Raw genomic sequence first — 23,600 nt, forward strand, 5'->3', positions numbered from 1 at the left:
GATCTCCAACTTTTGCCTAACCAAACAGAAGCTCATTAGAATGCTGGGCTGGTGCATCAGTTTACCATGAGTGGATGGGAAAATAATACCCAGCAACATGAATAGTTGGTGTGAAAGAAAGCAAGCAATTGTTAACCTGACACAAAGCTCCCCACAAAAGACAGGAGGGCTAGCAGGAATTCTTAGTCCCAAGGGCAGGCTAGCCTCCAATCTAGCAGTGACCCACGGCTTTCAGAAGTCTTGGGTTTCAAACAGCCATGGGAAGGCTAGAAATAGATGAGAACATCCATCTCACTGGTCTTTAGCAGGTGGGTGAAAAACAGAGTTTTAGCACAGGCTGAGGAAGGAAGGGTATCTCCTCCTGGTGGAAAACACCTGTACAGGCTGGTCCTTAATTGGCTTCAAATGGACACACAGAAGCACACAGCTGCCTAGATTGGAAAAGACCCTTTAAGGTCAAGTCTAATCATTAGCCTAACACTGACAGGTCCTTGATTAAACCATGTCCCTCAGTATTACATCTACACCACTCTTAAACACCTCCAAGGACAGCGACTCCGCCACCCCCCTGGGCAGCCTGTTCCAGTGCCTGAGAACCCTTTCAGTGAAGAAATGCTTCCTAACACAGCACAATCTGACTGCATACTGCTTCAGAGTAAACCCAGAATTCTTACAGAGTGGTTTGGGTTGGAAAAGACCATCAAGATCATCTAGTTCCACCCCCCCTGCCACGGGCAGGGATACCTCCTACTACAGACCGGGTTGTTCAAGGCACCATCCAACCTGGCTTGGAACACTTCCAGGCTTGAAGCCACCACAGCTTCCCTGGGCAACCTGTTCCAGTTCTTCACCACCCTTATAGGGAAGAACTTCCTCCTAATATGAAATCTATATTGAGCTTCTTCCAGTTTGCAGCCATTCCCCCTGCTCCTGTCACTCCCTGACTTTGTAGAAAGTCCCTCTCCAGCTCTTCTCTAGCCCCCTTCAAACACTGGAAGGCTGTTCTAAGGCATCCTGGAAGCCTTCTCTAGGCTGAACAACCCCAACTCTCTTAGCCTGGCCTCACAGCAGAGGCCTTCCAGCCCTCCCATCATCGCTGTGGCTTCCTCTGGCCCCGCTCCAACAGGTTCCTGTCTCTCCTGTGCTGAGGACTTGAGACCTGGCCTCAGCACTGCAGATAGAGTTGCAGCAGAGCAGAGGGGCAGAATCCCCTCCCTACACCTGCTAGCCAGACATCTTTTGATGCAGCTGAGGACATGGCTGGCTTCTGAGCTGCAAGCACATGCTGTTGTTCACATTAAGCTTCTCATCACCCAGCACCCTAAAGTCCTCCTCAGGACTTCTTTCTATTCATTCTCCACCCAGCCTGCAGTTATGCTTGAGATTGCCCCAACCCACAACCATCTTAGCAGCTTTGCAGTGAGGGTGGTGAGCCATTGGAACAGGTTGCCCAGGGAGGTCATGAATGCCTCCTCCCTGGAGGTATTCAAGACCAGGTTGGATGAGACCTTGAGCAACCTGGGCTGGTGGGCAGTGTCCCTTGCCTATGGCAGGAGCATTGGAACCGGATGATCTTTAAGGTCCCTTCCAACCCAAACCATTCCATGAACCTATGAACTGAGAGTGGATGAGGATAAAAGTTTAAAGCACAATAATAAATGAGGACAACTGCCATCTCCAAATGACTTCCAGGTGTCCATATGCCCACAAGCATAAATCAGTGAAAAAGCTCAGGCTGATTGTGGCACAGAAGGACAGCACTGGGGGCAGGAGCACAGATGCCAGCATCATGCCTTCTCTTTAGAATGAGAGCATTTCATTTCCCTCCATTTCCTGGTATTTCTGTGGAGTGATTTCAGATGCCCAGAAATCATGGGGTAGCTTCTGAAAGGCAACATTTGTTATGCCAAAGGTTTAGGAGCATTAGGATCCAGCTGACAAATCTTTAGCTCTTAGACTGGCTTAGGCCTGGTTTCAGCTTTTGGAGCCCATAACTCCCTCCTTGATTTGTATTTTTTGACAGCTTCCTAAGGATTTCAGAACAACATATGGGCAGCATTAAGGGTATTAAGGATTTACAAGTTGGTATCATCGCTGGAGAAACAGCCCAGGTCTGAAACACGCTTGGGGTTGAATGCAATGTGTATACTACTTGTGGTCACATCAAATATTGATGTGCTCCGGGTCTGGGTTAAGAAGAAACAGGGAAAATGCTCTCTTTACAGTAGCCATGTGAAGAAAATCTTTCAGACTCCTACAGAAAGCATTTTCTGTAGCCTGATTTCTGTTTGCAGACTCCTACAGAAAGCAGCTCACTGTATTTCCTCTGGTCTGATTTCATTTTCCAGACTCCTACAGAAAGCAGCTCACTGCATTTCCTTTGGTCTGATTTCATTTTCCAGACTCCTACAGAAAGCAGCTCACTGCATTTCCTTTGGTCTGATTTCATTTTCCAGACTCCTACAGAAAGCAGCTCACTGCATTTCCTTTGGTCTGATTTCATTTTCCAGACTCCTACAGAAAGCAGCTCACTGCATTTCCTTTGGTCTGATTTCATCTTCCAGACTCCTACAGAAAGCAGCTCACTGTATTTCCTTTGGTCTGATTTCATTCTCCAGACTCCTACAGAAAGCAGCTCACTGCATTTCCTCTGGTCTGATTTCATTTTCCAGACTCCTACAGAAAGCAGCTCACTGCATTTCCTCTGGCAGTTCACTGCATTTAGAATCACAGAACTGTCAGGGTTGGAAGGGACCTCAAGGATCAGCCAGTTCCAAGCCCCCTGCCATGGCCAGGGACACCTCACACTACAGCAGGTTGCTCACAGCCACATCCAGCCTGGCTGCAAACACCTCCAGGCAGGAGGCTTCCACCACCTCCCTGGACAACCCATTCCAGTCTCTCACCACCCTAATGGGGAACAACTTCTTCCTAACCTGGACTTTCCCAATCTCAATCTCCCCATTTCTAGTTTTGCTCCATCCCCTCCAGTCCTATCCCTCCCTGACACCCTCAAAAGTCCCTCCCCAGCTTTCTTGTAGCCCCCTGCAGATCCTGGAAGGCCACAATTAAGTCTCCTTGGAGCCTTCTCTTCTCCAGACTGAACATCCTCAACTCCCTTGTACTTTGCTCTGATATCTTTCCCCAGACTCCTACAGAAAGCAGTTCACTGCATTTACTTCAGTCTGATTCCTTTTTCATCTGGTATTTCTTTTTAACTCAAAGCTGCTGCTCTTTTACATTCTCCTAGGCACTTAACATTTATGGTGATGTGTTTGTACTTTACAGTGACTGGAAATCAATAACAATTCTGATACCAAGTCCTTTTTGTCTTGGAAAAAACCCTAAAATATCCCTAAGCCAGCATCTTTCTGTCACACTGCTCCTGGGAGAATTGACTAATAAACACATTGTTAGGTGTGAGGGGAGAAATCTGGTACATGGAAGAAAAGCCAGACTTTAAAATGATGGAAAGTCCTTAGAGTACATGAGGAGAAAAAGCCCCAAAGCCCAAACAGCTGGGTTTTGTTAACTGGCAACTTACTGTTCAGCATAGACAAAGCTGCAGGAAGCTTGAGGAGGCTTGATTTAGACTGGAGATTAGGAAGAAATTCTTTAGAGTGAGGGTGGTGAGACTCTGGAAGAGGTTGCCCAGGGAGGTTGTGGATGAGGCGTTCAAGGCCAGGCTGGATGAGGCCTTGAGAAACCTGGGCTAGTGGAAGGTGTCCCTACCACAGTATCACAGTATAACTAAGGTTGGAAGAGACCTTGAGGATCATCGAGTCCAACCTATAAACACAGACCCCATGACTAGACCATGGCACCAAGTGCCACATCCAATCCCCTCTTGAACACCTCCAGGGATGGGGACTCCACCACCTCCCTGAGCAGCACATTCCACTCAGTCCCATGGCAGAGGGGCTGGAACTATATCATAGAATCATAGACTCAGTCAGGGTTGGAAGGGACCACAAGGATCAGCTAGTTCCAACCCCCTGCCATGGGCAGGGACACCCCACACTAGAGCAGGCTGCCCAGAGCCTCATCCAGCCTGGGCTTAAACACCTGCAGGGCTGGGGCCTCAACCACCTCCCTGGACAACCCATTCCAGGGCTTCACCACTCTCATGGGGAAGAACTTCCTCCTCACGTCTAGTCTGAGATGACAACAGCCTTCCAGTACCTGAAGGCGGCTACAAGAAGGATGGAGAGAGACTGTTTACAAAGCCCTGTGGGGATAGGATGAGGGCCAATGGCTTCAAACTAGAGAAGCGTAGATTTAGACTGGATGTTAGGAACAAGCTCTGCACCATGAGGGTGGTGGAACACTGGATCAGGTTGCCCAGGGAGGTTGTTGAGGCTCTATCCCTGGAGATAGTCAGGAAGAGGAGGCTCAGGGGAGACCTTCTTGCTCTCTCCAACTCCCTGAAGGGAGGTTGTAGCCAGGTGGGGGTTGGTCTCTTTTGCCAGGCAACCACCACCAGAACAAGAGGACACAGTCTCAAGCTGTGCCAGGGGAGGTTTAGGCTGGATGTTAGGGAGAAATTCTTCCCAGCAAGAGAGATTGGCCATTGGAATGTGCTGCCCAGGGAGGTGGTGGAGTCCCCATCTCTGGAGGTGTTCAAGAGGGGATTGGATGTGGCACTTGCAGCCATGGTTTAGTTAGTCATGAGGTGTTGGGTGACAGGTTGGACCTGATGATCTCTGAGGTCTTTTCCAACCTTACTGATTCTCTGGTTGGCTTGTTTGCTGGAAATGAAGCTGTAATATTAATTCTGATCTGAGTCTAAGAAATGAGCTCTGCTACACTGTGCAGAGAGCAGCAGCAGGGCTAGGAAAGGCAATGCTGTATATCACAACAGAAACAAGACTTTTCTCTCTTAATAAAGTGCTCCCACCAGAAAAGCTGAACTACCTCTTATTAAACTAGACAACAATACCAATAAAGTGGAAAAAGGCAGTGGAAAGGCCTCAGCACAAACATGAAGGGATGAACTCCTATTTCATGTGCCCTGCCCCAAACCAGAATCATAGACTCAGTCAGGGTGGGAAGGGACCACAAGGATCAGCTAGTTCCAAGCCCCCTGACATGGGCAGGGACACCCCACACTAGATCAGCCTGGCCACAGCCTCAGCCAGCCTGGGCTTAAACACCTCCAGGGACGGGGCCCCAACCACCTCCCTGGACAACCCATTCCAGGGCTTCACCACTCTCATGGGGAAGAACTTCCTCCTCACCTCCAGCCTCAATCTCCCCACCTCCAGCTTCATTCCATTCCTCCTAGTCCTATCACTCCCTGAGATCCTGAGCAGTCCCTCCCCAGCCTTCCTGGAGCCCCCTGCAGATCCTGGAAGGCCACAATGAGGTCACCTGGGAGCCTTCTCTTCTGCAGACTGAACAGCCCCAACTCCTTCAGTCTGTCCTCATAGGAGAGGTGCTCCAGCCCTCTGCTCATCCTCGTGGCCCTTCTCTGGACACCTTCCAGCACCTCCACATCTCTCTTGCAATAGGGGCTCCAGAACTGGAGGCAGGACTCCAGGTGGGGTCTCCCCAGAGCTGAGCAGAGGGGGAGAATCACCTCCCTTGCCCTGCTGGCCACACTTCTCCTGCTGCAGCCCAGGAGCTGATTGGCTTTCTGGGCTGCAAGTGCACATTGAGAGCTCCTGGTGAGCTTCTCCTCCACCAGCACCCCGAAGGCTCTCTCCTCAGGGCTGCTTTCCAGCCAGTCCCTGCCCAGCCTGCATTTGTGCCTGGGGTTGCCTCCACCCAGCTGCAGGACCCTGCCCTTGGTCTTGTTGAACCTCCTGAGGTTGGCTTGTGCCCACCTCTCCAGCCTGTCCAGCTCCCTCTGGATGGATCCCTTCCCTCCAGCCTGTCTGCTGCCCCACACAGCTTGGTGTCATCAGCAAACCTGCTGAGGGTGCACTCAGTGCCACTGTCCATGGCACCCACAAAGATGTTGAACAAGACATGTCTCAGGTTTCAGACACTTTGCTTTCATATCCTAAGTACAGGCCTGGCTTTTGCTATTCCCTGCACGACTTTGCCATTAACTGTGCTGTTCTGCAACCCCAAAAGCATGCTGCTGCAGTAATATTGCTATCCTCACAACTTTCAGGAGGGTATTATCAGTGCAGGCTACTGCCTCCAGATATTTTCCACACCAGCGAGGTTAGCGCAGGACCTCTGCTAATGGCCTGGCCAAATCACTTGGCAGAGGGGCTGAAACAGTCAATAATATGTAGCCTGCCTCCATGTGTGTGAATAACCAATATTCAGTCATCAGCAAACAGCAAGTGACACAAGCCAGCAGATATGGGGCCCCTGATTTAATGCTCAGGTCAGATGTTCTGGTATCTATGTGGTATTAATGTGGTTACCTTTCCTGCACATGCTAATCAGGAGTGGCAAAGAATGCAACCTGTTTCATGACCTCTTTGAGAGTGAAGGGTTGTGTTCAGGCAGCCTGGCAGCAATGCCAATCACCATACTGCAAAGCTTCAGTCTCTGTGCTCAGGTAACCTGGCAGCAGTGCCAATCACCATACTGCAAAGCTTCACTCTCTGTGTTCAGGTAACCTGGCAGCAGTGCCAATCACCATACTGCAAAGCTTCACTCTCTGTGTTCAGGTAACCTGGCAGCAGTGCCAATCACCATACTGCAAAGCTTCACTCTCTGTGTTCAGGTAACCTGGCAGCAGTGCCAATCACCATACTGCAAAGCTTCAGTCTCTGTGTTCAGGTAACCTGGCAGCAGTGCCAATCACCATACTGCAAAGCTTCACTCTCTGTGTTCAGGTAATCTGGCAGCAGTGCCAATCACCATACTGCAAAGCTTCAGTCTCTGTGTTCAGGTAACCTGGCAGCAGTGCCAATCACCATACTGCAAAGCTTCACTCTCTGTGCTCAGGTAACCTGGCAGCAGTGCCAATCACCATACTGCAAAGCTTCACTCTCTGTGTTCAGGTAACCTGGCAGCAGTGCCAATCACCATACTGCAAAGCTTCAGTCTCTGTGTTCAGGTAACCTGGCAGCAGTGCCAATCACCATACTGCAAAGCTTCAGTCTCTGTGCTCAGGTAACCTGGCAGCCGTGCCAATCACCATACTGCAAAGCTTCACTCTCTGTGCTCAGGTAACCTGGCAGCAGTGCCAATCACCATACTGCAAAGCTTCACTCTCTGTGTTCAGGTAACCTGGCAGCAGTGCCAATCACCATACTGCAAAGCTTCAGTCTCTGTGCTCAGGTAACCTGGCAGCAGTGCCAATCACCACACTGCAAAGCTTCAGTCTCTGTGCTCAGGTAACCTGGCAGCAGTGCCAATCACCACACTGCAAAGCTTCACTCTCTGTGCTCAGGTAACCTGGCAGCAGTGCCAATCACCACACTGCAAAGCTTCACTCTCTGTGTTCAGGTAACCTGGCAGCAGTGCCAATCACCACACTGCAAAGCTTCACTCTCTGTGTTCAGGTAACCTGGCAGCAGTGCCAATCACCATACTGCAAAGCTTCAGTCTCTGTGTTCAGGTAACCTGGCAGCAGTGCCAATCACCATACTGCAAAGCTTCACTCTCTGTGTTCAGGTAACCTGGCAGCAGTGCCAATCACCATACTGCAAAGCTTCACTCTCTGTGTTCAGGTAACCTGGCAGCAGTGCCAATCACCATACTGCAAAGCTTCAGTCTCTGTGCTCAGGTAACCTGGCAGCAGTGCCAATCACCATACTGCAAAGCTTCAGTCTCTGTGCTCAGGTAACCTGGCAGCAGTGCCAATCAACATACTGCAAAGCTTCAGTCTCTGTGTTCAGGTAACCTGGCAGCAGTGCCAATCACCACACTGCAAAGCTTCACTCTCTGTGTTCAGGTAACCTGGCAGCAGTGCCAATCACCATACTGCAAAGCTTCAGTCTCTGTGCTCAGGTAACCTGGCAGCAGTGCCAATCAACATACTGCAAAGCTTCAGTCTCTGTGCTCAGGTAACCTGGCAGCAGTGCCAATCAGCCATACTGCAAAGCTTCACTCTCTGTGCTCAGGTAACCTGGCAGCAGTGCCAATCACCATACTGCAAAGCTTCAGTCTCTGTGCTCAGGTAACCTGGCAGCAGTGCCAATCACCATACTGCAAAGCTTCAGTCTCTGTGCTCAGGTAACCTGGCAGCAGTGCCAATCAACATACTGCAAAGCTTCAGTCTCTGTGTTCAGGTAACCTGGCAGCAGTGCCAATCACCACACTGCAAAGCTTCACTCTCTGTGCTCAGGTAACCTGGCAGCAGTGCCAATCACCATACTGCAAAGCTTCACTCTCTGTGTTCAGGTAACCTGGCAGCAGTGCCAATCACCACACTGCAAAGCTTCACTCTCTGTGTTCAGGTAACCTGGCAGCAGTGCCAATCAGCCATACTGCAAAGCTTCACTCTCTGTGCTCAGGTAACCTGGCAGCAGTGCCAATCACCATACTGCAAAGCTTCACTCTCTGTGTTCAGGTAACCTGGCAGCAGTGCCCATCACCATACTGCAAAGCTTCAGTCTCTGTGCTCAGGTAACCTGGCAGCAGTGCCAATCACCACACTGCAAAGCTTCACTCTCTGTGCTCAGGTAACCTGGCAGCAGTGCCAATCACCACACTGCAAAGCTTCACTCTCTGTGTTCAGGTAACCTGGCAGCAGTGCCAATCACCATACTGCAAAGCTTCAGTCTCTGTGCTCAGGTAACCTGGCAGCCGTGCCAATCACCATACTGCAAAGCTTCAGTCTCTGTGCTCAGGTAACCTGGCAGCAGTGCCAATCACCATACTGCAAAGCTTCAGTCTCTGTGCTCAGGTAACCTGGCAGCAGTGCCAATCACCATACTGCAAAGCTTCAGTCTCTGTGTTCAGGTAACCTGGCAGCAGTGCCAATCACCATACTGCAAAGCTTCACTCTCTGTGCTCAGGTAACCTGGCAGCAGTGCCAATCACCATACTGCAAAGCTTCAGTCTCTGTGTTCAGGCAGCCTGGCAGCAGTGCCAATCACCATACTGCAAAGCTTCACTCTCTGTGCTCAGGTAACCTGGCAGCAGTGCCAATCACCATACTGCAAAGCTTCAGTCTCTGTGCTCAGGTAACCTGGCAGCAGTGCCAATCACCATACTGCAAAGCTTCACTCTCTGTGCTCAGGTAACCTGGCAGCAGTGCCAATCACCATACTGCAAAGCTTCAGTCTCTGTGCTCAGGTAACCTGGCAGCAGTGCCAATCACCACACTGCAAAGCTTCACTCTCTGTGTTCAGGTAACCTGGCAGCAGTGCCAATCACCATACTGCAAAGCTTCACTCTCTGTGCTCAGGTAACCTGGCAGCAGTGCCAATCACCATACTGCAACCCCTCTGGCAGTGTTTAGGCAGCACCATCATGCTTGGCAATGCTGGTCCATGTTTCCAGATGACCAGGAAGAGGTTGTTTACTATGAGGGTAGTGGAACACTGGAACAGATTGCCTGTCCCTGGTGATACTCAAGGTGAGGCTGGACAGGGCTCTGAGCAACCTGATCTGGTTAGGGATGTGCCTGCTGACTGCAGAGGGGTTTGGACTGGATGACCTCTGGAGGCCCCTTCCAACCCAGACCATTCTATGATTCTAGGGTTCTATGACCAGCTGTAGAACTTCACTTAGCACTCTTGCCAGTGATGACAAGCAAAGAGTTTAATAAATCCCTAATGAGAAGGAGGAGGAAGTTCTTTTCCTCTAGTTAGGAATGTTTGATTAGGTACAGAGCTACACAGCAATGCTGATTTTAGGACCCCAAATGGTTTTCATATCACCAAATAAGCACACTTTTGGTTGAGATGTTGCTGAAGCTCTGTGTTCTTTGAGACTCTTTCCTGAGATCAAGTCCTGCTTGTCCTTCCTGTCCAGGTACACTGTGAACACCCACTGCTCAAGCCTACTTTGTCTTCTATCCAAAATATCACCATGAAAGCTAGTTGTTAATACAAGGATGGATTAGCACCTCTGTGCTAATGTGTGGTCTATTGATCATAGAGTCACAGAATGGTAGGGGCTGGAAAGGACCTCCAGATATCATCCAGACCAACCTCCCTGCCAAAACAGGGCCATCCAAGGCAGGTCACACAACAACACATCCAGATAAGTCTTGAAAGTCTCCAGAGCAGGAGACTCCACAACCTCTCTGGGCAGCCTGCTCCAGGCCTCCAGCACCCTCACACCAAAGAATTGTTTCCACATATTGAGGTGGAACCTTCTGTGTTCCAGTTTGTGTCCACTGCCCCTTGTGCTATCACAGGCCACCACTGCAAAGAGCCTAGCCCCTTCCTCTTGACACCCACCCTTTGGATAGCTGTGAACATTGATCAGATCCTCTCTCAGCCTTCTCTTCTCCAGGCTAAACAGCCCCAAGGCTCTCAGCCTTTCACAGAATCGCCAAGGTTGGAAGAAACCTCAAAGATCATTGAGTCCAAGCTGTCACCACAGACCTCAGGACTAAACCATGGCACCAAGTGCCACATCCAATCCCCTCTTGAACACCTCCAGGGATGGGGACTCCACCACCTCCCTGGGCAGCCCCTTCCAATGGCTAACAACTCACTCAGTGAAGAGCTTTCTCCTCACCTTGAGCCTAAACTTCCCCTGGCACAATTTGAGACTGTGCCCTCTTGTTCTGGTGCTGGCTGCCAGGGAGAAGAAACCAACCCCCTCCTAACTACAACCTGCCTTCAGGTAGTTATAAGTAATAACTGACAGTTATACAGTAATAAGGTCTCCCCTGAGTCTCCTCTTCTCCAGGCTAAACAGCCCCAGGGCTCTCAGCCTTTCCTCCTCAGACAGAGGTTCCAGTCCCTGCATCACCCTCAGAGCCTGTGTTGGACACTCTCTAGTAGATCCCTGTCCCTCTTGTACTGAGGTGCCCAGAACTGGACACAATACTCCAGATGCGATCTCAGCAGGGCAGAGTAGCATAGTAGGAAAGCCTCCCCTGACCTACTGGCCACAACCCAACTCAATTTAATAAGAGGATGCCTGCATGTAATCATTCCCTAAGCATTTTTTTCACTGTTCTCTAGTAAAGTGATTAGATGAATTGCATTTGCTAGATTTCCTCATCCATGAGACTTCTCTGACCAGAAGCAGGTGGCTGCTCTTTCAAAACGTAGCAATAATTTCCTGGGGAAAGGGGCTGGAGCCTAGAGAACATTTGGGATCAAAATGATTCCCAACCAGTGAAACCCAAATTGTCCTTAACCAAAATAATTCTTAAACAGTGAACAACAAAAAAAAAGAGAAAATGGCTTGACTCAGGCAATGTCATAAGTGCTAAACACAGAAATAATTACGTGATTGAGAGGAACCTTTACTTCTTAGAGCTGTCAAGCAGCAAGCAGAAAAGAGTACTTCTTTTTAGGACCTTCTAATAAACAGCAGAATACAGGATTAACCAGGCTGGAAAACATCTCAGAGATCATCAAGTCCAACCTATCACCCAGCACCATCTGATCAACTAAACCATGGCACCAAGGGCCAGTCTCTTGTTAAACACTTCCAGTGATGGTGACTCCACCACCTCCCTGGGCAGCACATTCCAATGGGCAATCTCTCTTGCTGGGAAGAATTTCTTCCTAACATCCAGCCTAAACCTCCCCTGGCACAGCCTGAGACTGTGTCCTCCTGTTCTGATGCTGGGTGCCTGGGAGAAGAGACCAACCCCCACCTGGCTACAACCTCCCTTCAGGGAGTTGCAGAGAGCAAGAAGGTCTCCCCTGAGCCTCCTCTTCTCCAGGCTAAGCAACCCCAGCTCCCTCAGCCTCTCCTCACAGGGCTGTGCTCCAGACCCCTCCCCAGCTTTGTTGCCATTCTCTGGACACCTTCCAGCATCTCAACATCATTCCTAATCTGAGGAGCCCAGAACTGGACACAGGCCTCAAGGTGTGGGACAAAGAATATATCAGCTAGACCCCAGGAATTTCCACCTCAACATGAGGAGAAACTTCTTTACTGTGAGGGTGCTGGAGCCCTGGAACAGGCTGCCCAGAGAGGTGGTGGAGTCTCCTTCTCTGGAGGCTTTGAAAGCCAACCTGGACATGGTCCTGTGTGGCCTGCCCCAGGTCATCCTGCTTTGGTAGGGGGTTGGACGCAATGATTTCTGGAGGTCCCTTCCAACCCCTAACATTCTATGATTGTATGGTAGGTGCTGTGGCTGGAAATCTGGACCTGTTCCTCAGGTAACTACCTTTTTTTCCCTTTCCTTTCTTTTTTTTAATGGCTATCATCAAGTATTCCATCAAAGGATCATTCAATGTGTTGTTTACAACCAAGGGTAGGACTTATCAGAACTGGCAGATGTGGCTGCTCGGTGAGCTACTGCAATTTCCCAGACAAAAGAGGGAAAATCTGCCAGGCTAATATTCTGCTTCCATCTTCAGGTAGCTCAGCAAGGCAGTGAAAACCTCCTCTTTGTCTGGTAGGACATTATGCAAAAGATCAGTGAAGTTTAAACACATCAAAAGCAGCTCATTTCCTATGAACAGGTGAAAAGCAAGACACCACTTAGGCAACAGCTGCATTCTTCTCTCAGCTTCTATCGCCACTTTGGTCTCCAGTGCCTGTTAGGATGGTGCAGCTCAAAGCCATTGCAGGAGCATTGATCCAAACATAAAAACAACAGGGAGAGGAGCCTGGGTTCACAGACATTTAGCAACTGACAACTTCCCCTGTTGGTGCATTAATCAGCAGCAGGCATTGCTGAGCATCCTGCTACAGGAGGTGCTGTGACTTTCACCAATTTCCCTCAGAGCAGAAACATCATCAGGAACCATTTCAAGGAAATAATTACGGTCTAGACAGATTTATGACTTCTAAAGACCTAATCCAAAGCACATTAATGTCAGTGGAAGGACTCCCATTGACATCAAAGGCCTTTGGATCAATCCCCAACTGCTGTGGGAATGAATTCAGAGCCGTAATGATGGCGGGCTAAATGCACGCTCGCCGTCGAAATGTTCCCACCCAGACCTTTTTGTTCCTCCAATCAGATTAAAAACTCATTTTCTGCTACTTCACAATTACTTCCAGATGCCCACCATCTCTAGTGGCGTTTTCACCCATCTGTAGGAACCAAACATGCACAGAGAGAGAGAGAAGTTTTGCACTGCCTCAACTGATAACGCAAATGAAAGCCGCGAGGGGAAACGGCTTTGGAGGTGAAGGAGTTCTTGTTTCAAATGCGGGCAGAGGAACCTTGGACTTCATTTCTTCCTTCTCACTACTTTGGGACAGAGCTGCCAGGCTCACCACCACTGGAGCCCCTATTACAAGAGGGATCTGGAGGTGCTGGAAGGTGTCCAGAGAAGGGCCACGAGGATGATCAGAGGGCTGGAGCTGCTCTGCTGTGAGGACAGAGTGAAGGAGTTGGGGCTGTTCAGTCTGGAGAGGAGAAGGCTCTGAGGTGACCTCATTGTGGCCTTCCAGGATCTGAAGGGGGCTACAGGAAGGCTGGGGAGGGACTGCTCAGGATCTCAGGGAGTGATAGGACTAGGGGGAATGGAATGAAGCTGGAGGTGGGGAGATTGAGGCTGGAGGTGAGGAGGAAGTTCTTCCCCATGAGAGTGGTGAAGCCCTGCAATGGGTTGTGCAGGGAGGTGGTTGGGGCCCTGTCCCTGGAGGTGTTTAAGCCCAGGCTGGATGAGGCTCTGGGCAGGCTGATCTAGTGTGGGGTGTCCCTGCCCATGGCAGGGGGGTTGGAACTAGCTGATCCTTGTGGTCCCTTCCAACCCTAACTGATACTGTGATACTATGATACTTTCTGATTTCCTGCCACAGTAGATTTCTTCTAATTAAATTGCCAATGTTTTTTTTCCCTAGTCCCCTGAACAAAACAAACAAACAAACAAACCCCCCCTCCATGTAAACCAGTGTTAGCCTCAAACTTGGCAGCCTAAAGCCTGTCAGAAATGTCAGCTTCATGTACTCCCTGCTTAATAACAGCTCTGCTGTCCCTTCTGTCCTCTTAAATGTCTATTTACATGCTCACTAATTTGAAGTGTCACTCTTCTCTGACCATGTTAATCTGGTTTCGTTCCCTCAGCAGTTAGCTGATAGCATTTTAGGCTGTAAAATGAAATGGAAAATGAAAACCTCAGCTCCAAGATGTGACTGATCAGTCGTCAGCATCCTGTGCTGCTCTGCAAGTGCGTGCCATGAGAATCACGCAGCTCTTGCTGGCTCCTCCAGCAGTGCTTTGGTTAGGCAGGTTCAGCGATCACATAGTCACTGTGCTATGACCATGATAGGGACTGGATGAACCCTGCCTTCCCAGTTTTGGGAAGTTTGAGAACTTCTTGCAGGAAATGATACGTAACATTTGGTTGGTTGGTTGTTTTGTCAAGAGACCTTACTGTGGCTTTCTGGAGCCTCTATTACAGGAAGGATCTGGAGGTGCTGGAAGGTGTCCAGAGAAGGGCCAGGAGGATGAGCAGAGGGCTGGAGCTGCTCTGCTATGAGGACAGACTGAGGGAGTTTGGGCTGTTCAGTCTGGAGAAGAGAAGGCTCCAAGGAGACCTTATTGTAGCCTTCCAGTATCTGAAGGAGGCTACAAGAAAGCTGGGGAAGGACTTTTGAGGGTGTCAGGGAGTGATAGGACTGGGGGGGATGGAGCAAAACTAGAAATGGGGAGATTGAGATTGGATGTGAGGAAGAAGTTGTTCCCCAGGAGGGTGGTGAGAGCCTGGCACAGGTTGCCCAGGGAGGTGGTGGAAGCCTCCTGCCTGGAGGTGTTTGCAGCCAGGCTGGAGGTGGCTGTGAGCAACCTGCTGTGGTGTGAGGTGTCCCTGCCCATGGCAGGGGGGTTGGGACTGGCTGAGCCTTGAGCTCCCTTCCAACCCTGACAATTCTATGACTCTATGATTCTATGTAACACATATTTCCTACCATAATTCCATCTTTCTGCTACTAATGACCTACCACCTCAGTCTCCATGCCCTTCTCTGTACTTCAGAAAACAAGATTCCTTTTCTCCTGTGGTTACTATGTGTAGGAAACAGATTATTAGTGACTGGGAAATGCTACTAACTAGATTAGAAAAATAAAGAGGTAGAGAACAATGAACTCTTTAGTTTGGGTTTTTAATTGATGCTGAAAACAAGAGAGACAAGGTCACCTTGTCCAGCTTCCCTGAAGTGAGAAGGGACATCTCTACCTAGATCAGGCTGCACAGGGCCACATCAAGTCTGATCCTGAATGTCTCCAGGCACATCCCTGGGCAACCTGTTCCAGCATTTCACCACTCTCATTGTGCAGAACTTCCTCCTGATGTCCAACCTAAATCTTCCCTTCTCCAGTTTCAATCCACTCCACCTCACCCTGTCACCTCAAGCCCTTCTAATCAGTCCCTCCCCAGCCTTCCTGTAGGTCCCCTTCAGAACACTGCTTTGAGACTGGGAGACTGAGTACTGTTAAGCATTCCCTCCCAAACCAGGTGAATTCCTTCCCTGTTTTGTTATTACTAGCCAGAGGCTTCATGAGAGACACCCCTGCTTTCCCCTTCCTCACACCTGCAGCATTTAAAGTCACTTCTGAGCCTTTCAGGACTCTCCCTTGACTCAAATCCCAGCAATCCCACGCTTGTGGTACATAAACATTTGTTTATGCAAATATATTTTAATTCAAACATTGAATCTGGCCAGGTAAACATGAGAGAGATAATGCTGATGTACTTTTCACAGAAGACTTGGTTCATGGGTTTAATTTCCTGCCTTTATTAGCTTCACTTGGTGAAAACATTAATGTGTCTTGAGAAGTAGACTTTCTTTCCTGATTTCTCAAGGAGACATTGCCTTGGTACAACCTCATTAGAGGCATCTGCTCTTAATTGGAAAAAAGGTTTTAAAGTCAAAGAAGGGATGGAAAAAATGGTGCTGATGTGGCACCACAGTACTTTCAAATGGCAGCTTGCTCATGGAATCACAGACTCATAAGAATGGCTTGGGTTGGAAGGGATCTTAAAGATCATCCAGTTCCAACCCTCTGTCACGGTGAGGGACACCTTCCCCCAGACCAGGTTGTTCAAGGACCCATCCAGCCTGGCCTTGAACACTTCCAGGGATGAGGTATCCACAGCCTCCCTGGGCAACCTCTGCCAGTGTCTCACCACCCTCACTGGAAAGAATTTCTTCCTCATCTCCAGCCTCAATCTCCCCTCTCCCAGCTCAAAGCCATTGTCCCTCATCCTGTCACTCCCAGCCCTTCTCACAAGTCCCTCCTCAGCTCTCCTGGAGCCAGGTACTGGAAAGCTGCTCCAAGGTCTCCATGGAACCTTCCCTTCCCCAGGCTGAACAGCCCCATGACTGCAGTTGTATTTATGCTGAATATCAATATGCAATTAGAAAGAGGAAAAAGTAGTGAGCACTGTTGGGTCTCTGCAGAGTACTCTTCCAGCATTTGTAAGCTTCTTATTTGTTCTGTTGGAGCCTATCAAACAACTCTCATGTTGAGACAATCAAGCAACCCAAATGAGTGGATCTGAAACCAGTCAAAGGAAGAGATAACAATAAGCAGACCCAGCAAGTCCCCATCTGAAGATGAATCAGCATTTTGGAGTGAGCAGTCTGTGATTAACCCCCAGTCTGTGGGGTCAATGTGATTTATTCCCTCTGCTATGCAGCCACTCTTAGCTCTGCAATCAACCTCCCCTCCATCTAGCTAACAGTTGGAGCTCTTCCTTGGGAAAATTAACTATCATGTCCTTCATTTAAATGATATTCCCCCCCTGCTTGGAAATAATTGCTAGCATAACAGACAGTTTAACCAAGTGTGCTTTCTAGTCTCCAGTCCAGCTATCAGCCTCCTGCAGCCTAAAAGCAGGTCTAGAAAACCACAGACAGGGGACAAAAACCTGAGGGCTTGCTTTGCTACCCTTCTGAGTATTGCTGCCCGTGATAGTTTTAGGCAATGCCTTTAAAATGCTTCCCAGATCTTGAGCAGAAAAGTAGCAAAATGTAAAGGAATCACTGCTGAGTGTAAAAAGGAGAATAAAGACCATCCTAAACAATCTTATGGGAGAGAGATCTACCAGAAGATGTAGTTCTCAAACCCATCCTTCTCAGTTTTTCACTCTGGGAGAGATACTAACTGGCTTCTGCTTGACCTTGGCTGCATTGTTTTGGCTAAGTCTAACTTCTCTGCTCCTTTCTGTACAGGGGTCTATAGGGGAAGGCAGAGAAGGAGAGGCTGGTAGCTTCCCTGGTCTTTGACCAGGGGGGTCCTTGTGCTGCTTATTAATTGTAAATACCTGTAAATACTGTCAAGCCTGTGTATTTTGTACACATGCACAGTATCACAGTATTGCCAAGGTTGGAAGAGACCTCGAGGATCATCAAATCCAACCTGTCACCACAAACCCATGACTAGACCATGGCACCAAATACCACATCCAATCCCCTCTTGAACATCTCCAGGGATGGGGACTCCACCACCTCCCTGGGCAGCACATTCCAATGACGAATGACTCGCTCGGTGAAGAACTTTCTCCTCATCTCGAGTCTAAACTTCCCCTGGCGCAGCTGGAGACTGTGTCCTCTTGTTCTGCTGCTGGTTGCCTGGGAGAAGAGACCAAACCCCTCCTGGCTACAAGCACCTTTCAGGTAGTTGTAGAGGGCAATGAGGTCTCCCCTGAGCCTCCTCTTCTCCAGGCTAAGCAACCCCAGCTCCCTCAGCCTCTCCTCACAGGGCTGTGCTCCAGACCCCTCCCCAGCCTCCTTGCCCTTCTCTGGACACCTTCAAGTCTCTCAATGTCCTTCTGAAACTGAGGAACCCAGAACTGGACACAGGACTCAAGGTGTGGCCTAACCAGTGCTGAGCACAGGGCACAAGGACTTCCCTGCTCCTGCTGGCCACACTCTTCCTGATGCAGGCCAGGATGCCCTTGGCCCTCCTGGCCACCTGGGCACACTGCTGGCTCATGTTTAGGCAGCTGTCAACCAGCAGCCCCAGGTCCCTCTCTGTTTGGCAGCTCTCAGCCACTCTGACCCCAGCCTGTAGCTCTGCCTGGGGTTGCTGTGGCCAAAGTGCAGCACCTGGCACTTGGATTTGTTGAATGCCATCCTGTTGGACTCTGCCCATCTGTCCAGTCGGTCGAGGTCCCTCTGCAGAGCCTTTCTACCCTCTAACTGACCAATATCTGCTCCTAACTTGGTGTCATCTGCAAATTTGCTGATGGACTCAATGCCCTCATCCAGATCATCAATGAAGATATTAAAGAGCACAGGGCCCAGCACTGATCCCTGGGGGATGCCACTGGTGCCTGGCTGCCAGCTGGCTGTGGCACCATTCACCATCAGTCTCTGGGCTCGGCCCTCCAGCCAGTTCCTAACTCAGCACAGAGTTCATTGCATTCACACAGATTCATTGCATTCCATTGTAGATTGTAGTTTTGCTTGTAAATACAGCTTGCATTTGCTTCCAACTGAGCTGGCCTGGCAAGTTTAACATTGGGGGTTGGGGGGTAAATTTCAACCCATCACATTACACTGCCCCAAGCCTCTCTTGGCCCAACACCACCAAATGAAAACAAGTAGCTCATTAAACTGTAAAGACAATCAAGTGGTGTAAGACTGAGGGCTAGTGCTGGCTCTGGCTCAAACACTGGACAGAAACACACACCTCAGCAGGAGAGCTCATCTGCATGCACAGCAGGCCTCTTACCTTTCGTAGCTATTCGGACACACTGGGTTTTGGTTTCCTGTCAAGGAGAGAAAAGGAAAGAAAACAGTCAGACCAAGTTGCTTTTTCTTGCCCTCCCACACTCCACACCTCGTGGCAGTTCCAACCCACCACACACCTTCAGCCTAGATCTGCTCAACCAGCTGGGACAACCCAACAAGGTGGCGCAGGGCTCTGGAGGGCTGTGTTCAGGTTTGGTGCCTGCTACACAAGAAACAGGTGGACAGGCTGGGGCTGGGGGATGTGTGTGTTGGATTAGGTGACCTTTGGAGGTCCCTTCCAACCCAGACCATGCTGTGATTCTATGAAAGTGACCAGAGAAGGGCAACCAGAATGATCAGAGGACTGGCAGTCCTGCTAGGTGAGGAAGGGCTGAGAGAGCTGGGGTTGCTCAGACTGGAGAAGAGAAGGCTGATGGAAGACCCCAATGTTGTGGACCAGTACATAAAGGGTAGCTATCAGGAGATTGGAGACTCCCTTTGCACAAGGAGTCCCATGGGAAAGACAAGAGGTGATGGGGACAATTTACTGCTGGGGACAGTCCCATTGGACTGCAGAAGGAAATGTTTCCCCATGAGCACAGTCAAACACTGGAATCATCTCTCAAGGGAAGCAGTGGAGTCCCCTACACTGGACAGTTTGAAGACTCAATCTGACAGGCTGCTGGGCCAGCTCATTTCATCTCCACTATCACCTAGAAAGGTTGGGTCAGATGCCCCCTGGGGTCCCTTTTAACCTGGCATTCTGTGACTCTGATTCTCTGGGGAAAAGCCTGGGTGTCTGTGCCTGAATGAAACCTTGATGTTGGTCTTAATGATACAGGATCATGATGGGAAAAAGAAGTGCAGGGCAACCCAAATGTAGCCAAGTTTCAGATGATTCAATTTGCATGGAAGTCATGCCAGAAGAATTCAGAGAGAGGGTGCAGTGGAAGAAAGGGGAGGTGAATGATGCTCCTATTTATATCACGGCACAGAAACCCTGAGCCAGTGTTGACCTCTAACAGTGCCATGCAGCAAAGAAGGCACATTTCCTTTGTACTCTGTCCAAACTTAGGTCTTGATACATCATGAGAGTCTTCAACAGATTCACCTGATGCAAATCAGTTCCCTGAGGAGCAGCTGAGGGAGCTGGGGTTGTTCAGCCTAGAGAAGAGGAGGCTGAGGGGAGACCTCACTGCACTCCCTGGAAGGAGGTTGGAGTGAGGTGGGGGGTGGTCTCTTAGAATCATAGAATCAATAAGGTTGCAAAAGACCTCAGAGATCATCAAGTCCAACCTGTCACCCAACACCTCATGACTACTAAACCATGGCTCCAAGTGCCACATCCAATCCCCTCTTGAACACCTCCACGGATGGGGACTCCATCACCTCCCCAGGCAGCACATTCCAGTGTCCAATTACTCCTTCTGGGAAGAACTTTCTCCTCAGCTCCAGCCTAAACCTCCCCTGGCACAGCTTGAGACTGTGTCCTCTTGTTCTGCTGCTGGGTGCCTGGGAGAAGAGACCAACCCCAACCTGACTACAACCTCCCTTCAAGGAGTTGTAGAGAGCAGTAAGGTCTCCCCTGAGCCTCCTCTTCTCCAGGCTAAGCAACCCCAGCTCCCTCAGCCTCTCCTCATAGGGCTGTGCTCCAACCCCCCTCACCAACTTCATTGCCCTTCTCTGGACAACTTCCAGCAAGTCATCCTCCTTCCTAAACTGAAGGGCCCAGAACTGGACACAGGACTCAAGGTGTGGCCTAACCAGTGCAGTGTACAGGGGCAGAATGACTTCCCTGACCTGCTGGCCACACTGTTCCTGATGCAGGCCAGGATGCCATTGGCCCTCTTGACTGCCTGGGCCATTAGGGTCCTGCTCCTGCTGGCCACACTGTTCCTGATGCAGGCCAGGATGCCATTGCCCCCCTTGGCTGCCTGGGCACACTGCAGGCTCATTGTTTCCAAGCTGTGTTTGCAAAGCAGCGTCAGTGTGTTTTACCTGGTGCTTGGGAATCTTGTGGAGGAGGGAGGTCCCGGGGGATGCATTCAGGGCTGGAGTGCTGGACTAGAGGGAGCATGTTTTATAGATTGAAACTGTCATTATTCTATTTTCTAATTGCATGCTAATATTGTTTGGAGTGATCTCATAGAGCAGCAGCTGCATCCTCTCACGCAGCCCTTCTGCTAGTTCAGACTGTTTGCTTTTAAAATGACTGCACATCGTGCAGCAAGGTCAGCAAACCCATTTAGGACTGACCCTCATCTGTTCAATTTGTCCAAACTGTGCAGATAACCAAGTCATCCCTCTGTTCATTTCAGTCACTGGCCAAAACCAAACCAAAACACGCACACAAACAAAGAGTGAAGTGCATACAAATTGTCTCTGCAAGTGCAACTTTTGCTGGAGCATGTTGCTGGCAAGGCTCCCATCTTTCCTGGGCAGATGGTACAGGTTGTAGTTTAACTGTGTCATGGGATACCTGGGCTGCTGCTGTGCTCCCTCCATACTCTAGGATGAGGGAGCATGTTGCTGGTCAGAGAATCACAGAACTGTTTGGACTGATCTTTGAGTCCAGGCATCAACCCACCCCCATCATACCTATTAAATCAAGTCCCAGAGTGCCATGGCCACAGGTTTCCTGAAATCTCCAGGCATGGGGACTCCACCACCTCCCTGGGCAGCCTCTTCCAATCCCTGACCACTCTTGCAGCAAAGAAATTTTTCCACATCTCCAACCTAACCCTCCCATAGCACAATTTCAGGCCATTTCCTCTCATCCTATCACCTGAGACTAGGGTGAAGAGATCAACCCCCACTTCACTGAAACTTCCTGTCAAGTAGTTGTAGACAGCTATGAGGTTTCCTCTTACCCTCCTCTTCTCCAAAGTAAAGACCCCCAGTTCCCTCAGCTGCTCCTCCCCAGCCCTGTTCTCCAGACCCTTCCCCAGCTTTGTTGCCCTTCTCTGGACATGTTCCAGCAGCTCAATTTCTTTCCCATAGTGAGGGGCCTAAAACTGAGCCCAGCAATGACTTTGCTCAGACAATTACTACAAGATGTAGCAAACTCTCCCCTAGGAGCAGTTACTACAACACAACACAAGAGCAGCTACTGTCACAGCATGGAAGGGGTTACAGCCACTGCCAACACCTAACTCCATCCACATCCAGCAGTGCCAGCTGTTACCATGGGCATGACTTTGACTCTTTCTAGGAGCAAGGACAAGTGGTACCAGGCACAAGCTTGAACATAGGAGTTCCATCTAAATATAAGGAGGAGCTTGTTTACATTGAGGGTGGTGGAGCACTGGACCAGGCTGCCCAGAGAGGTGCTGGAGTCTCTCTCTGGGAGACAGTAAGGGCAACAAAGCTGGGGAGAGGTCTGGAGCACAGCCCTGTGAGGAGAGGCTGAGGGAGCTGGGGTTGCTTAGCCTGGAGAAAAGGAGGCTCAGGGGAGACCTCATTGCTCTCTACAACTCCCTAAAGGGAGGTTGTAGCCAGGTGGGGGTTGATCTCTTCTACCCAGGCAACCGGCACCAGAACAAGAGGACACAGTCTCAAGTTGTGCCAGGGGAAATTTAGGTTGGATATTAGGATGAAATTCTTCACAGAGAGAGTGATTTGCCATTGGAATGTGCTGCCTGGGGAGGTGGTGGAGTCACCACCACTAGAGGTGTTTAAGAAGAGACTGGATGGGGTGCTTGGTGCCATGGTTTAGTTGGTGAGATGGTGTTGGGTGATAGGTTGGACTTGATGATCTCAAAGGTCTTTTCCAACCTGGTTTATTCTATTCTATTCTCTTCCATATGGGTGCTGTCGCTTTGTACCTTCTTGTATGTGAACCTGCCCTGGCAGGGGGTTGGAGTAGGTGATCTCCAGTGGTGCCTGCTAACTGCCACCCTTCTGTGGCTCTGTGCAAGGTGTGGGTGGCACTTACCTTCTCAACGCTGCTCATGGCCTGGAAATAGATGTTGTAGCCCTTCCGAGGAGCCAGTGGTGGGTTCCAGAAGCCCTGGTAAGTCCTGTTGTCACCCACAGTGAAGGGGGCTGGCTCTGGCAGGTTGCCTGGGGGCAGCTCAGCAGCAAAGTAATAGGGTGACCCCCCGCTAAGAGCCGTCTGGTAGGTGACAGGGATTTGGTAGCACTCCATGGCTCCTGTTTCTCGCTTGGTCCGGTGCGGGTGCAGCTCCTCCACCACGATCTGGTAGGCACTAGTGAGACAGAGGAAAATCAGCAAAGCTTTAAGGTCAGTGGCTAAGGTCAGCTCTCTGGTCTCATGACAATATTAACTCAATTGCTTTGTGCAAAGTGAAGCAGAAAAGAAAGGAAGAAAAAGGGAGAGGACAGCAGATGCATGGATGCAGAGCAGAAACAAAGGCTGGAAATCCAGCAAGGCTTTCTCGTGCAGTCATTGGGAAGCAGCAGAATCCATTTCCTTCAGGAAAAACAATACAAATCTACACACAGCCTCCCAACAATGAGGGTTTTTTCCCACTTATCTTTTTTTTTTCAGGCTCTTGTCTTTTGAAGCAAGCCAGGAATGACTCTGGCTTTAAACTACAACTGATGAAACCCTTGGCTAATCAGAAGCAGCTGAAGTTAGCATTTCCCTTTGAAATGATATTAGAGACAACTGAGCTTCAAGGCCCAACATAGTGACTGCCTCTAGGCTATGCCTGAAGCACCAATTTCCAGTTGTCATATCGTTAGAGACAGAATGTGCTGACAAGCTTCCCCACCTCTTGACCTTGCCGTGGCTCCTCTCTTGGCTCAGAGCTATGTAGATCTAAAGCACAAGTGACATGCTGCAATCCAAGCACAGATGGACAGAAATCTGTCCATTCCACCAAAATAGACTGCCTCATTCCTCTACAGTTCTCAATGATGAAACACCCCAAGTGGCTGAAGCAGATGGCTTTA

The 23,600-nt window shown here is 49.8% G+C and overlaps 1 protein-coding gene across 9 annotated transcripts in view; it reads right to left on the reverse strand.

Annotated features, from left to right (window-relative positions):
* Positions 1-23,600, reverse strand: part of PTPRK (protein tyrosine phosphatase receptor type K) — a 595,004-nt gene that overhangs the window by 90,338 nt on the left and 481,066 nt on the right. For all 9 annotated transcript variants that reach the window (XM_068167885.1, XM_068167878.1, XM_068167884.1 and 6 more), the window contains exons 12-13: positions 22,618-22,891; positions 18,685-18,721 (exon numbers count right to left, since the gene is read on the reverse strand). In XM_068167885.1, coding sequence (XP_068023986.1) covers positions 18,685-18,721; positions 22,618-22,891 — 311 coding nt within the window. The remainder of the gene's footprint in view (positions 1-18,684; positions 18,722-22,617; positions 22,892-23,600) is intronic.

Source organism: Melanerpes formicivorus, unplaced genomic scaffold (assembly GCF_026170545.1).
Source record: "Melanerpes formicivorus ecotype bairdi unplaced genomic scaffold, bMelFor1.0.p_v2 SCAF_124, whole genome shotgun sequence".
Classification (NCBI taxonomy): Eukaryota; Metazoa; Chordata; class Aves; order Piciformes; family Picidae; genus Melanerpes; species Melanerpes formicivorus.